The sequence below is a fragment of the Lichenostomus cassidix genome, unplaced genomic scaffold (assembly GCF_008360975.1).
Source record: "Lichenostomus cassidix isolate B80296 unplaced genomic scaffold, HeHo_3.0 HiC_scaffold_43, whole genome shotgun sequence".
NCBI lineage: Eukaryota > Metazoa > Chordata > Aves > Passeriformes > Meliphagidae > Lichenostomus > Lichenostomus cassidix.
The window spans coordinates 2,441,099-2,455,076 of NW_028147635.1; the positions used below are offsets into that span (position 1 = coordinate 2,441,099).

Consider the following 13,978-nt stretch of genomic DNA (forward strand, 5'->3'; position numbering starts at 1 on the left):
CCACCAGAGGATCCACACAGGGAAGAGGCCCTATGAGTGTCCCAAGTGTGGCAGGAGCTTCACCAGGAGCTCTCACTTGACCCAACACCGGCGGAGTCACCGGTAAGGGAAGCCCTGCGAGTGCCTTCAGTGCAGGAAGAGCTTCATGCACTGCTTCAGCTTCATCCACCAACTGGATGACACACATTGGGAAGACCCTTGTGACCCTCACTCCCAGTGACCCATGCTGGGAAGACACCTGGCTGGTGGATTTCACGTCCTCCTGATTCCCTGCAGCCACCTGGACAAACACAGGGGCAGGAACTTTCATTGGGACTCAGATCGACATCGGAAATTCATTGGGAAGAGCTGATTTAATAATGGTACATCCCCTAAAAAATGTCACGTGCTGTGTCCAATTGTTTCTTCTGGTGGCATCAAGCAACTCTGGATGATCCTGGATGTATTTTCTAACCTAAATAATTTCCTTCTTCATCCTCTCAAAACAACCAAAATTGGGGTAAAATGAAAGAAATGAAACAAAAAGATCTAAAGCTGCACCATTTTCCTGGGATTTGTGGGTGACTTTGGGGTTTAGGGGGATATTCAGGAAGATTTGGGTGTTCTGGGGCTGCCCAGGCTGGGGGATAGGACCATGATCTCATAGTTGTGCCAGCATAATATGTCCAGTTGAGCCCATCTGTTCTCCAGGAATTCTGCTTGTCTGTCCCAGTCCATGGCCTGGGTCTCCCCATGTGGGGTGTGCCCCCCAAAGTGCCCAAATCACTGCTGAAGTGCCCAAGCTGCTCCCAGCTGTGGATGATCCTGTCCACCAACCTCTCCTGGACAGTGTCATGGGGGCTGGGAGGGGGTTTAGGGGATTCTGAGGGGATTGGGAGAGACTTTTGTGGCTCTTGGGACCTCTTGTGGTACTGTGAGGGGGATTGGCAGAGTTCTTGAGGAAGTTTTGGGGTCCTGGGCAGGCTGTGTGGTTTGGAGTGAATTTGGGTGGGTCTTGGGGAAGATGGAAAGGGTTTTGGTGGCTCTTAGGGCCATTTATATTGCAGGGAGTGGTTTGGGGGGATCCTAGGAGAAGCTGTGGGGTGGTTTGAAAGGTCTGGGAGTGGCTAGGGGGCTGGGAGGGGGTTTGAGGCAGTTGTGATCCCCCAGACCCCCAAAGCTGCCACCACACACTGCCCCACAAGATGCTGCCAAGGTTCAGGGGCTCCATGTTAGGGTTCATCCTCCTGGTGCTACAGGGGAAGGTGAGGGGGAATCCCCAGGGGTCATGTGTGTCCCCTAGAGCATGTGTGACCCCCCCATCCCAGTGTCACCTCCTTTTCCCTCCCCACAGGGCTCCTGACCCAGCTCCTGCTTCCCTGGGAGGGAATTTGGGGAGGGGGCAGAGGGGGTGCACAGCCCCCGCCGGGGGATGACCCTGAGCCAGTGCCCTTTGTTTAGCACCAACCTGGGCTTGGGGCTGCAGGAGGAACAGAGCTGATCTGTCTGCTCTGCCTGCTGGGGCCACCTGAGCCCGTGGGGAACTCCTCTTTTCTTGAAGCATTTTCTTTGGGTATTAGGATGTAAATATAGAATGTGTTCTAATACACAGACTCCCAGGATCTTTCTTTCGGTACCCAGTGTCTGCAGGGCGGAGGGGAAGAGGGGGAAAAAGGGTGCTTGTGCTCAGCAGGTTGCCCGGGTGTGCAGTGTGGAACGGAAAGTGGCCAGAAGCCCCTTGGCCTTTGGTGGTTCTGCTGAAGCCTTAACGCTTGCACCAGAGCAGGTGGGCAGAGGCTGGAGCTGTGGGGATCCCTGCGAGACTGTGCCTGGAGATGGCCACAAGCCCTCTGCCAGCCAGGAAGCACCAGCTGTGTCCTGCCCGTGTGCTGCTGGCTGGATTGCCGAGGGCTCCGAGGTGCCTCTTGCTGCGGCTCCTCTGGAGCTCCAGCGGGGCTGTGCCACTGCCAGGCAGGATGGCCGGGCTGGGGCAGACCCTGAGGGGACAGGGCGGTGGGAGCCTGGGAAGGGATGAGGTGCTGCACAGGCACTGAACGGGACGAGGCAGTGGGAAGGCAGGAGGGGGATGTGTGAGGGGTGGGTGGCAGGAGGCTACAAGGGGACAGGAGGCCCCTGAGGGGCTGGGGTGTTGGGAAGCCCTGAGGAATTTGGTGTCAAGAGGCCCTAAGCAGCCCCCAGGCAGCTTCCTTGTTCCTGACAGCCCAGCCAGCTGCTTGGCATTTCCCCGAGGTACCTGCCATGCCTGTGGCAGAAGCCTTGAGGCTGAGCCTCAGTGGGAGGGAGGGAAGGTGGGGACACTGCTGAGGTGCCCAGGCTGGACTGGCTGGGGACAAGGAGGGCAAGGGGGCCCTGCTGGGGCATGGCCACTGGGTGCTGCCAGCAAGGGGCAGTGGGCAGAGGCAGGGCTGGCAGCCAGCCTGGGCCTCTGCGGCTGTCCAGGCCACAGTGCTGCAGCCAAGACCCTCCTGACACAGAGCTCTGGTACCGCAGAGCCAGTGTCTGCTGAGGAGATGGTCTGCTTCACAGGCACAGGCTTTGCTGCTAGAGGATCCTGCTTTGCTCTTGCTGGAGGCCATTCCCTACCAGCAGTGCATGGCTCTGCACTTTTCCTGCATCTAGTCTTGTGGACCTGTGGCAACAAGTCTGTCCCGTGTCCATCTGACAGCAGAAAGGGGCAGGACATGTCTGCTTCCAGCACTTCCCTGGGCTGCTCCTTCAGGGTGCTGGCACCATCATCAGAGACACACAACAGCTTTTCCTCCCACAGTTATTCCTACCCCCTGCACTTCCCCAGGTGACTCCCTTGACATTCCCTGGGGAACCTCCCTGTGTGTGGCTGTCCCTTGCCATGCTCAGCAGGCACCCAGTTGTGTTTGGACAGGAGCTGCCACAGCTAGACACGCAGCAAGTGGAGCACTGAATACCAGGGGCTGGGCCGATTCTTTTTTTTCCTGAGTGCAAGAAAGACAGTCAGGAAAGTCCAAGGAAACTTCACAATGTCTCTGTGGAATTTCTCTGTCCTGTGAACATCAGCAGCTGATGGTGTTCTTGTGCTACTGCTAATCCCTTCCACGAAAAAGAATCATTCCAGGAAGGCACAACATCATCTGACAGATACCAAGCATTGCGACCAGTTGCTGCAGGTGCTCCTGCCAACAGCCACCTGCATGAAGGAGCACAGACACCAATGCATGTTGGCTTTGGCTGCCCTCTGGCAGAGATGCCCCCCGGGAGCACAGGTCTCTGGGGCAGCAGACAGGCACCAGCGCTGCCAGGGCTGGGGGGGGGCAGGTCTGGTTTGGCAGGGACTCTGCCACACCTGCTGACTGCAGTGCTCCCCGGGCCCCAGGGGTCAGAGCAGCATTGGTGCCCTGGCCCACACGTTCCTTGTGTGTGTCACACCCCTGTGTTTAGGATGGCCAGCAGCTGGGACTTGTTCCAAGGAGGCTGTGACAGCTTCTGTGCACGGACCTGTGTCCTTCCCGCTGTGGGGACTCCTTCTGCTGCCCTGAGCCCGCAGAGCAGGGGAGCATTTGCTTCTTGTCTGAGCCATTCCTAAGGTTCCTGTTGGGCTGCCTTAGATGCTTGGGGCAACAGATTCCTTCCAACCTGGGCCACTTTGGGCGGGCTGGGGGCAGCCCCAGGGCAGGGGGCAGCATGTGCAAGGGCCCTTTGTGACACAGTGCAGCATGGTCACCATGGGATGGAACCGGGACAGGGTGTCCAAGGGCCCTTTGTGACACGTCATGACATAGGTGCAACGACGCAGCCACGCCACTGTGCTCAGAGCACGCGACGGGACAGGACGGGACAGAGCGGTGTCGTGAGGAGCCCCCACACAGCACACTTGTTCCTTTCTGACCCAGAGCTTTTCCGAGGCGTTTCTCCTGCAGGTGACCTCGTGGACAGACCACAGGACTTGGTGACCAGTGGCCTTCCCGAGGCTTCTCTTCTGCAGGTGCCCTCGAGGGCAGACTGCGGGACTTGGTGCCCGGAGCTCTTCCGAGGCATCTCCTATCCCCGCAGCCAGTGCCCTCAAGGCCAGACCGTGGAACTTGCTGACCACAATCCTTGTCAAGGAGTCTCCTGTCCTTTTGGCAGGAGCCCTTGAGACCAGAGTGCAGGACTTGCTGTCCTGTAGCCTTCCCAAGACTTTTCCCTTGCAGGTGCCTTCAAGGCTCGACTGCAGGACGTGCTGACTCAGAGCTTTCTTGAGGCATCCCTCCTGCAAGTAGCCTTAAATCCAGTCAGTGACATGGAGCAGAGACCCCCAAGTGTGCCCAAGCTGGCCTGGGTGAAGGAGGAGGAAGAAGGCCCTGGCGCTGCCCCAGCACAACAGCCTGGAGAGGTGGAACAGTTGTCGCGGATGCAGGAGGGTGAGTTGATGCAGAGTTGGGCCATAGGGCTGGTACCTGCAGCCAGCCTGCCTGCCAGCCTGGCCCCATCCTATCCCATCCCATCCCATCCCATCCCATCCCATCCCATCCCATCCCATCCCATCCCATCCCATCCTGTCCCATCTGCTGGGGACATGCCCATGGGCAAGACGGAAGAAGGGCCAGGGCTGCCACCCCCCCTACAGCTGTGCTCCATCCCCTGGGCATCCCGGGGCTGTCCCTGCCTGGGCAGTGCAGGGCTGGCCTGTGCTCTCCGGCCTCTCCTGCAGCCCCTCAGCTCTGGCTGTGCTTGCTCTTTGCCAGATGCAGGCGTGGACCAGACACGAGAGCAGGATGCTGCCCGTGGCCTCTTCCGCAGAACAGCGCAGGTAGCTGCAGCCATCCCCACCTGGGCTGGGCCTGCTGTCCCTGCTCAGCCGAGCACTGCACTTGGAGCACTCTGTGGAACATCCCTCTCTTCCTGCCCTTCATTCTTCTGCCCATGACTTGCAAACTCATCAAATGCATTTGGCAGGAAGAGACCAGCGACATGGGCACTGAGTCCATGGCAAACTCTGCTGTCAACAGTGCCGACCCCAGTGCTGCCATGCTGGATTTGCTTGTGCAGAAGGGTGTCTCCATTCCAGAGCAAGTAAGCAGCCTGTGGCCAGGGCTGGAGCCCCCCAGGAATTTCTTGGCCTCCCCAGCCACGTCCACTGGTCCCTTGAAGCCTTTGAGGCCATCCCAGTGTGGTGGCAAGGGAAGCACTTCTCTGGAGAAGCTGGGGACATTACTCCCTCTGGCAGCTTTCCAACTCTCCCCGGGCCTTCTCCAGGTGCCAGCCATGGTGAGGTACATCCACCAGTGGCTCGTGTCCAATGAGTCTGGTGAGCACAATCTGGAAATGGCCCTTCTGGAACTGACCAAGGCACACCCCGCTGATGTGGTGATAACTCTCCTGCACGTGGCCCCGTCGTGTGACAGGTACAGAGCCCACCTGCCCAGAGAGCTCAGGGCCCCCCAGTCCATTACCCTATGGAGCCTGTCCCAGGTGTCTGACAAATGGAGAGTTCCAGGGCCCTCTGGCTCCATTTCCCAGCCCTGGCATGTCAGCCCCCAAGCCTGCTGCCATGCTCCCTCCCTGCCCCTCAGGATCCTGTCCCCACAGGGGTGGGCTGCCTGGGTGCTGCCAGTGAGTGGCAGTGGGCAGAGGCAGGGCTGGTGGCCAAGACTCACTTGACACAGAGCGTTGATCCCACAGAGCTGCTATGACCATGTGGAGGATGATCATGTCCTTGAGCAGGACTGCAGAGCCAGTGCTGCTGACACTTGTCGATGTGCTGGGGAGCTGGCCAGAGCACAGCACGTGCACCTCTGATGGGGACAACACACCTGTCTTTGCCCTGGCTGTGAGTTCCTGGAACTGGCCTTTGCTCACCCCCAGGCCGCCTCTCCAGCAGCTCTCCATCCTCCTCCCCTCACTGCATCTCCCTGCCTCAGGCACTGGGCTAAAACCTGGGCTAAGGGCAGTTCAGGGGCACCAGGCCCGGTGCTCCCCCTGCATCTCCCCTGGCCTCTCCCTCCCACACTCGGGCCCTGCCCCATGGACACCTCGTCACTGAGCGCTGTCTCAGGGTGGTTTGTCCTTTGCAGGCAACTGTGGTGATCTGGAAGATTCTCCAGGTGCCCTGCTGCCCACATACAGTGACTGTGTATTTCCCCTGCCTCTTTGTGCACCTGCTCTTCCAAGTGCTCTTCAGCACATCGGATATGCCAGAGGAGGTCGATACCTTCTGGAAGGAATGCCAGCAGCAACACGGCCTTGCCACCAACCCCAACAGGTGCTCCATGCCAGTCCTCCTGTCCCTCCCATGTCCCCAGGGCAGGAACCAGTGCTGCCAGCGTGACCTGGGCTTTGCTCTGCACACAGGTTTGCTGTGCAGACCTTGAAGGCCCTGCTCTGCCTTCTCCAGTGTGAGCATGTGGTGGTGGCAATGGAAACTAAGTGTGGCTGGGACACACTGCTCTGTGCTGACACCCAGCACTATGCCGTGGGTGTGCTGGCCAGGTGAAAACCGCTTCTCCCCATTGCCCCTGGCATTCCTGCCCTGTGCCCGGTGTGCCCCTCACAGTCCCCGTGGCCATGGGCCAGAGGGCCTTGTCAGTGAGCGGCGGCCGAGCAGACTGGAAAAGGCCCAGGAGCAGCTGCCTCCCATGTCTGCTCGCAGGGTGGTGGGGAAAGACCAGACCTGTGTGAGTCAGGCCTGGCAGAGGTTTGCCCTCCCACCTCAGGGTCTTGGTTCCTTTTCCCACCTCCAGCGAGATGTGCAGTGCATCCACACCCTTGTGTTCTGGTATTGCACTGCACCTCCTCAGGCTGCTCAGCAGGGAGGAGTCACCCTGGGATCTTCCCGCCCTGGTGTTCCTTGTGGAGGTAAGCCTGAAGGCCAGCGCTGCCTCATTCAGCTGCCTCCCAGCTTTCTGTCCTCTTGGCTGCCTGGGACTGAGCCATGCCCCATGCTGCTGCCTGGGCCCAGCCCTGTATGGCTCCTGCCAGCCGGCACCCCGTCATTGCCTTGTGTCTTTCAGATCCTGGAGTGCCTGGACTTGGGTGAATGCAGTGACAGCATCCTGGAGATCATGGCAAAGAACCTGCAGAATGATTGCAGGGAGAGGCGTTGCCAGGTTCTCAGGGCCCTCCTCCAGCTCACTGACGATCCCTCAATGGTGAGAAGCGGACAGTGGCGCAAGCCATGCTGGCAGCGTGGGGCTGGAGAACACAGCCACTTGGGCTTGGCTGGGCTTCAGGAGCTGAGGCAGCTGCTCCCAGCTCTCCTGCCTCCTGCTTCAGCTGCTCGAGTGCTTCGGGACAGGCCTTTGGCCTCTGGGCCCTGCGGCAGCAGGCTGGGGTTTCACAGACTTGTGTTCTGCACAGGCCAGAAGAATGTGGAGCCTGACTGAAAACCTCATGAAGCTCCTGTGGGACACAGATGGAGACATGGTTGCAATGACACTCACTGTACTCAGCCTTACAGTCTTGGACAAGGACAGGCTGATACCCAGCCCCCTTGCCCTGCAGCTGGCTGAGGCACTCCTGCCACTCTTTGACAATGTAAGGCTCTTTGCCTCCAGCCACGGGCACTGGGTGCTGCCCGGACACTTTGTGCCCTGTGGATTTTCAGGCCTGTGCCCAGGTGTGCTTGGAGCTGCCAACGTTGAAGTCTTTTTTTCTTCCTTTCATACAGGAACATAGCCATGTGCAGCTTCTTTCCATGATCCTCTTTCAAGAAATCATGAATTTTTTAGCGGAAGAGGGGAAAAAGCCTTTCAAGTTAGCTGTGCGTCAGAGCCTGCTCCCACTCTTCTTCCACTGCCATGATGAGAACCAGGAAGTGGCAGAGGTAAGGACTGAGGGGCTGCTGGTGTCTCCCTTCAAGGGGGCTCAGCTGCCTCCTGCCCTGGTGTCTTGCGGGCTGCAGCCTCCTAGCCTGGGCACACAGACACTGGTCCTGTGCCCTGCGCTGTGATGCCATCTCTGTGTCTCTGCTGCTCTCCAGGTCTCTTGGTCAACACTGCTTTGTGCGACCGAGTTCCTGAAGAGGAATGATATGAAGAAGCTGGTGAAGAAGAAGGAGCTGTGGCAGTTCAGTGAGTGCCTGGTAAGAAGAGCCTGGAAGCCCCAAAGGATGGCCTGGAAGCCTCAGCCTGGAGAAGGCCCCTGACCACAGTGCTCAGTGCGAGGGGCTGGCAGCTGTGCCCCTGCCCACTGCTGCACCCAGAGGCCATGTGGGCTCCTCTCCAGGCTGCTCTGGCCCTGAGCCAGGTGCCGATGGAGCTCCAGCCCAGCTGGGCTGTGCAGTGGGGTGGCACAGAGGCTCCCCGGGCAGCACCCGGCCCTCTGCCCCCTCCAAAGCCCAGCACCAGCGGCTGCTGGCCGCACCTCTGGGCTGTGCGAGCAGGGGAGGCCAGGGCTGGCTGCAGGGAGAGCCCGGCCAAGGGACAGAGCTCACACCAAACATTCCCTCCTGGCGCTCTCTCTCTCCAGCTGGCAGAGGACTTGAGCCGAAGGGTCAAGCACCTGCACCAGGCCGTGCCGTACCTGGACAGCCCACAGGAGCCCCTGCGAGAGGCAGCCATCAGGTTCCTCGGTGAGCCACGAGCCCGGGCTCCCTCCCCGCCCCGCCGCAGCTCGGCCCCAGCCCCGCCTGCTGCCCCGCCAGCGCCATCCGGCCCGGGACTGTGCAGCCCCGCCTGCCCTCGGGGCTGCTGCCGCCCTCCTCTCGCAGCCCTGCCCTTCCTCGGGCGGCAGGATGCGGCAAGGGCCCGGGCTGAGCCCTGCCGGCGCAGGAGGCCGTGCGGCCACAGGGCTGGCGGCGCCGCTGTGGGGGAGCTGTGCCGCTGGGGCTGTGACAGGCTCTGTGCTCCCAGGGATGGCCGGGCGGCGCTTGAGGGGGCAGTCAGGACAGTTCCGGTTCGTCTGCCTAGGTGAGTGAGGGCAGCGAGGCGTCAGCAGGGCTTTTCAGGGGGAGCTGCAATCCCTGCCCCGGCTGCGGAGGGCCCTGCTCCCTGTGTGGACGAGGGGCGTCCTGGGCAGAGCACAGGGAGATTTCAGGGGCACGCGGGGGATTCGTGGCCAGCACCTTCTGGCTGATCTCCTTGGTCCCTGCTCCCTCCTGGCCATGGCAAGAGTTGGCTGGGATTGCCTGGGCAAGAGGGTCTCCTTGGGTCCCTGCAGATCCAGGCTCTGACCGTGGCTCTCTTCCTCTCTGTTTCAGCCCTTGAACACATGACAAATGACATCAGCCCTGCCGTCTCAAACCTGGCTCTGCAGACACTCTACATAATGAGAGCACTAGAGGGATCTCCCTTCTCCATGTTCCGGAAGCTGCGCGATCGACTCCACACGGCATGGCAGACACGGCCTCGTCTGTGGGGCTGTTGCTGCCTGTGCTGCTGGAGCTTTGTGGAGAGCTGATTTATCTGCTCCATCTGCTGGGGTCACCTGAGCCTCCGGGGAACTATTCTTTTCTTTAAGCATTTTCTTTGGGTTTTAGTATGTAAATATAGAATGTGTTCTAATACACAGACTCCCAGGATCTTTCTTTCAGTACCCAGTGTCGGCAGGACATAGAGGAAGAGGGGAAAAAGGGTGCTTGTGCTCAGCAGGTTGCCTGGGTGTGCAGTGTGGAAGGGAAAGTGGCCAGAAGCCCCTTGGCCTTTGGTGGTTCTGCTGAAGCCTTAACGCTTGCGCCAGAGCAGGTGGGCAGAGGCTGGAGCTGTGGGGATCCCTGCGAGACTGTGCCTGGAGATGGCCACAAGCCCTCTGCCAGCCAGGAAGCACCAGCTGTGTCCTGCCCGTGTGCTGCCGGCTGGATTGCCGAGGGCTCCGAGGTGCCTCTTGCTGCGGCTCCTCTGGAGCTCCAGCGGGGCTGTGCCGCTGCCAGGCAGGATGGCCGGGCTGGGGCAGACCCTGAGGGGACAGGGCGGTGGGAGGCTGGGAAGGGATGAGGTGCTGTGGAGACCCTGATGGGACAAGGCAGTGGGAAGGCAGGAGGGGGATGTGTGAGGGGTTGGGGACAGGAGGCCCCTGAGGGGATGGGGTGCTGGGAAGCCCTGAGGAACTGGGGGTCAGAGGCCCTAAGCAGCCCCCAGGCAGCTGCTTTGTTCCTGCCACCCAGCTGCTCCGGTGCTTCCCCAAGGCATCTCCCTCAGCAGATGGCTGGAGGGACCCCCAAATCAGGCATGTATCCCTGGTCCTGGCCTTTCAGAGCTGTGGGCCCAGGAGTTGTGGGGCTGGGCGTGTGCCCTCCCTGTCCTCCAGACTGGGCCCCAGCCCCTCAGCCTTAGGCCATGCGCTCCACTGCCTGGCTACTGAACCTTTGTCCTGTTGGTGGGGGGAGGCTGAGCTCTGTGGCTTTAGGCAAGAATGAGCAAGAAGAGCAGCAGCTTTGAGCCCGAGAGGGGCCATGAGCAAAGCCCTCTGGGCCAAGGGCATTCCTGGCATTCCTGGGGCATGGATACTAGAGAGTGCAGTGGGCACCTTCAGGGTGCCATGGCTGGCTTTGTGCTGGGCGACCTCCCTGAAAGCAGGGCTGGGGCTTGTGCAGCTCATTGGAGTCTGTTTGGAGTGCTGTTATGGAGGGAGATTTCAAAGTGCACCTCATGAATTTTATCTTTAATCAAATGAGTATTTTTTTATTTTTCAGTTCAATGAAAAGGTGATAGAAGCATTCCCCAAATGATCTTGATGCTGAATGTCTCCTTAGGAGGTCTGGGCATGTAGAAGAATGAATCTCTTGTGGGCTGACCCTGTTTGGACAACCTGCTCCTCATCCCCAACCTCACCATGTCTGACATTGCCCACCCAGGACTGACATCCCAAAATATATTTTAAAAATAATGTAATTTATGCTTTTTTATTAGTATTCAATTCATATTTCAATGTATTAATTGTATATATTTCTTACTGAAAGGAATGAGAAGGAAGTGTCTTTATAAACAAACTGGGCCTGCTGATAGATAAAGCCAGATACTGAGAGAGAGAAGAAACAATGGGAAGGAATTCCATAGGAATTCCTCTGGTTGACTTACCCAAGACTTTAACAAGACTGTCTTAAATCCCTGAATTTAACTAAAAGAACAGAGACACAAGAAAAACAAGGCAGCTGGGGGAATGTATCTTAGAATAGGATGTGTATTAGGCAATTAGGGAAGTCTGTACCTCTCGAGTACCTCAGTCAGTGGGGAAAGAGAGGGAACTGTGATCAGGAAATCAGGATAAAAAGAGGCTGTGTCCTCTAGCAATTTGAGAGACCCCATGGGAAATGCCCATGACCTCTCCCTTTATTAATGAATAAAGTTACAGGACTCCTCTGTCTCCTTTTTGGACATAAACCTCTGGTGTTTGTGGATTAATTTTCCTGACACTTCCAAGACCTGACTACCCTTTCCTGGCCAACCTGAACCTCCTCTGGCACAGCTTGAGGCCCTTTCCTCTTGTCCTGTCACTTCATGTCTGGGAGCAGAGCCCAACCCCACCTGGCTACAACCTCCTGTCAGGGAGTACAGCAGGATTCTTCCTTTTCTAGACCCTCTCCTCCTCTTTGCTTTCCAAAACCAAACAGGAATCACTGAAGGATGACAAAGAAATGCCAAATCAGGATTTGGGATTGCATGTTCATCCATTTCTTCTCTCTGCAGGGACAACCAAGTGTCTCCCTCCTCCCTTGCCCAATATCCAATAGCAGAGGGTCCATGGGCCAACATTCCTCTCTTTGGGAACACCAGGAGGGAAATTTGATGGCTTATGCAGCCCTGAGAGAAGGCAGGCATTCTCATCTCCTTCTTTACCATACCAAAGGAGACTCAGGCAGTGTGAAAAGGATTTGTTGTAGGTGGAGATGCCCTGCAGGGCTCCAGCCCCGAGCAGAGACTCCAGGGACATCAGGTGTGTCACACCTGCAGGCTGGCACTTCAAAGCAGTGTAAGGACTCAGGAAATTTGAGTAAAAATAGATTACCTAGAACCACACTTGACCTGTCTTCTATCACTCACTGCACTTTGGTGTAGATTTATGGGAATCTTGTGAAAACAGGAGTAAATCTGATTTTACTACTTCTGTGCTGTAATGCAGTCTTGAAAAGGAGGGACGCTTTTATGCACACACATGTACACACATGTCTAAAGCATATGAATTCTCTGGTACTTCCACATTTATTCTGAAGCTTTGTATCCAATTGCTCATTTATTCCAGATGTTGCTCCTTTTAATTACATGTTTGCAAAATAAAGCAAATCAGAGGAAACAAAAAATATAGAAGTTTAAAATCCAAGAACAACCACTGATAAAACTGCAGAAGAAAGATTTTTATAGTAAAGCATTTTTCTTATTGAATCTTTTGTCAGACGACATGTTACTCCTAAGTGTTAATGCCTTTTTAAACACAGTTATATATAATAATTCCTTTTTAATATTTATTATGCCTTTTGAACCCCATGTACAACAGACTAATGCAATCAGAAGAATATTTCTACTCCAAACAGACTAAAAAAATAGTTTCTTTATCCCAAAGACACCAAACCCCGAGTGTTTGGCGTCCCATCTCACACGACCGGTCCCGGTTATCTCCCCAGGGGATTTCTGCTCTGGGGCAGCCGAGTGGCGATGTTCACACACCGAGCACAGCCATTCGGGCCGGTGTCCGAAGGCATGCGGAACTGCACGGACTTTCTTTAGCAGCAAAGTCTGTCTTTATTCTCTCTCTCCTTATTCTCTCTCTCCCCTCACAGCCGAGCAGGGCTGGCGGGAGCCGCGCTCCCCTCAGCGCCCCTGAGCAATGGCGGCAGCAATGGCGGCGCCGCTCCCTCAGCGCCGCCCCGGCCCCGGCGGGCGGGGAGCCCTCGGCAGCGCCCTGGGGGCAGCAGGACCGAGCCCCGGCCCCGGGCTGTGTCCCCGTGGCGCCGCAGAGCCCAGGGCACACACGGGCAGGGCACTCGGCGCCATCGCCCCCAGCCCCGCAGCCCCTTTGGAACCCGGCCCGGGGCTCGCCCTGCCTCCTCCAAGGCCCTGCTGGGCTCCAGCTGTTGCTCAGGGCTCTGTGGGGATCTTGTGCTCGGCCCGAGCGGGCTTTGTTTGCAGCCCGGGCTGCTGAGGGTCAGCCGTGAAATGTCCCTGCAGGGCACTTTTAATGGGATCAGCCCGGTGCTTCCTTTGTGCTGTGCCTTGCGCTGCTGTTTTATTCTGCTTTTAGAGCCTGCCTGGGAAGATCAGCCCCCAGGAGAGCAGAGCCTGCTGAAAGACCCAACATTCTGGGGCCTGACCTCTCTGCTGCTGTAGTTCCATGGACAGAGGTTGTTGTCTTTTCCCCCTTCCCATGGGCAGGCTGTGTTCAGCCATCTCCAGGACAGCAGGGCCACATCCCATGTCACTGTGACCTGGCAAGACAAAAACCATCACTCCAAAAGTGCCTCCGTTTCTCCTTCTTCCCAGGCATTTGGCCCTGGTAGTGGGTTTGGCTGCTGGTTGCTGCAGGAGGGAGACCACTGTGACACTTTGGGGCACATGGATCCAAGGAAACCCTTGTGACACTGTGGAGCCTCATGGAACCTGGGGGCCACTGTGACACTGCAGGGCCTTGTGGAACCAAGGAGACCATGGTGACACTGTGGCACCCTGTGGAACCAAATATCCATTGTGACAGTATGGGACCTCATGGAACCAACTGTCCATTGTGACAGTGCAGATCCAAGGAGGCCATGGTCTTCCTCATTATTTATGCAAAGCTTTTGTATTCCTCATGGAATCCAGGAGAGCCTTGTTACACAGCAGAGCTTCATGGAACCAAGGGTCCATGGTGTCACTTTGGAGCTAAGGAGGCCACTGCTGAGAATACAGAACCTCATGGAACCAAAAGTTCATGTGACAGAGCAAGGCCTCATGGACTCAAAAAGAGCATTATGACACTGTGGGGCCCTATGGAACCAAATATCCATTGGGACACTATGGAACCTCATGGAACCAAGGGATCATTGGGACACAGAAAGGCCTTGTGGAACCAAGGAGTCCAAAGGTCTAAAACATTCCTTGCATGGTTCAACCTTGGT

At 57.3% G+C, this 13,978-nt stretch overlaps 2 protein-coding genes across 2 annotated transcripts in view; both read left to right on the forward strand.

Annotated features, from left to right (window-relative positions):
- LOC146421150 (uncharacterized) overlaps positions 1 to 13,978 on the forward strand; it is a 278,146-nt gene that overhangs the window by 117,059 nt on the left and 147,109 nt on the right. The gene's annotated exons all lie outside the window — the stretch shown is intronic.
- Positions 3,773 to 12,611, forward strand: LOC146421156 (maestro heat-like repeat-containing protein family member 6). The gene is made up of 16 exons (XM_085047670.1): positions 3,773 to 4,376; positions 4,701 to 4,765; positions 4,912 to 5,028; positions 5,212 to 5,360; positions 5,638 to 5,785; positions 6,030 to 6,217; positions 6,307 to 6,444; positions 6,696 to 6,810; positions 6,966 to 7,103; positions 7,312 to 7,488; positions 7,622 to 7,777; positions 7,934 to 8,035; positions 8,422 to 8,524; positions 8,805 to 8,861; positions 9,152 to 9,305; positions 12,509 to 12,611. Exons 1-16 carry the CDS (start codon positions 4,256 to 4,258, stop codon positions 12,609 to 12,611), a joined length of 2,031 nt encoding a protein of 676 aa, XP_084903796.1. The 5' UTR covers positions 3,773 to 4,255.

Excerpts from the sequence above, each read along its gene's own strand:
- LOC146421156 (XM_085047670.1), top strand. The coding sequence starts at position 4,256 with ATGGAGCAGAGACCCCCAAGTGTGCCCAAGCTGGCCTGGGTGAAGGAG. Across the intron at positions 6,445-6,695 it reads GCCGTGGGTGTGCTGGCCAG|CGAGATGTGCAGTGCATCCA; the intron begins GTGAAAACCGCT and ends TCCCACCTCCAG. Across the intron at positions 9,306-12,508 it reads TGGCAGACACGGCCTCGTCT|GGGATTTCTGCTCTGGGGCA; the intron begins GTGGGGCTGTTG and ends TTATCTCCCCAG.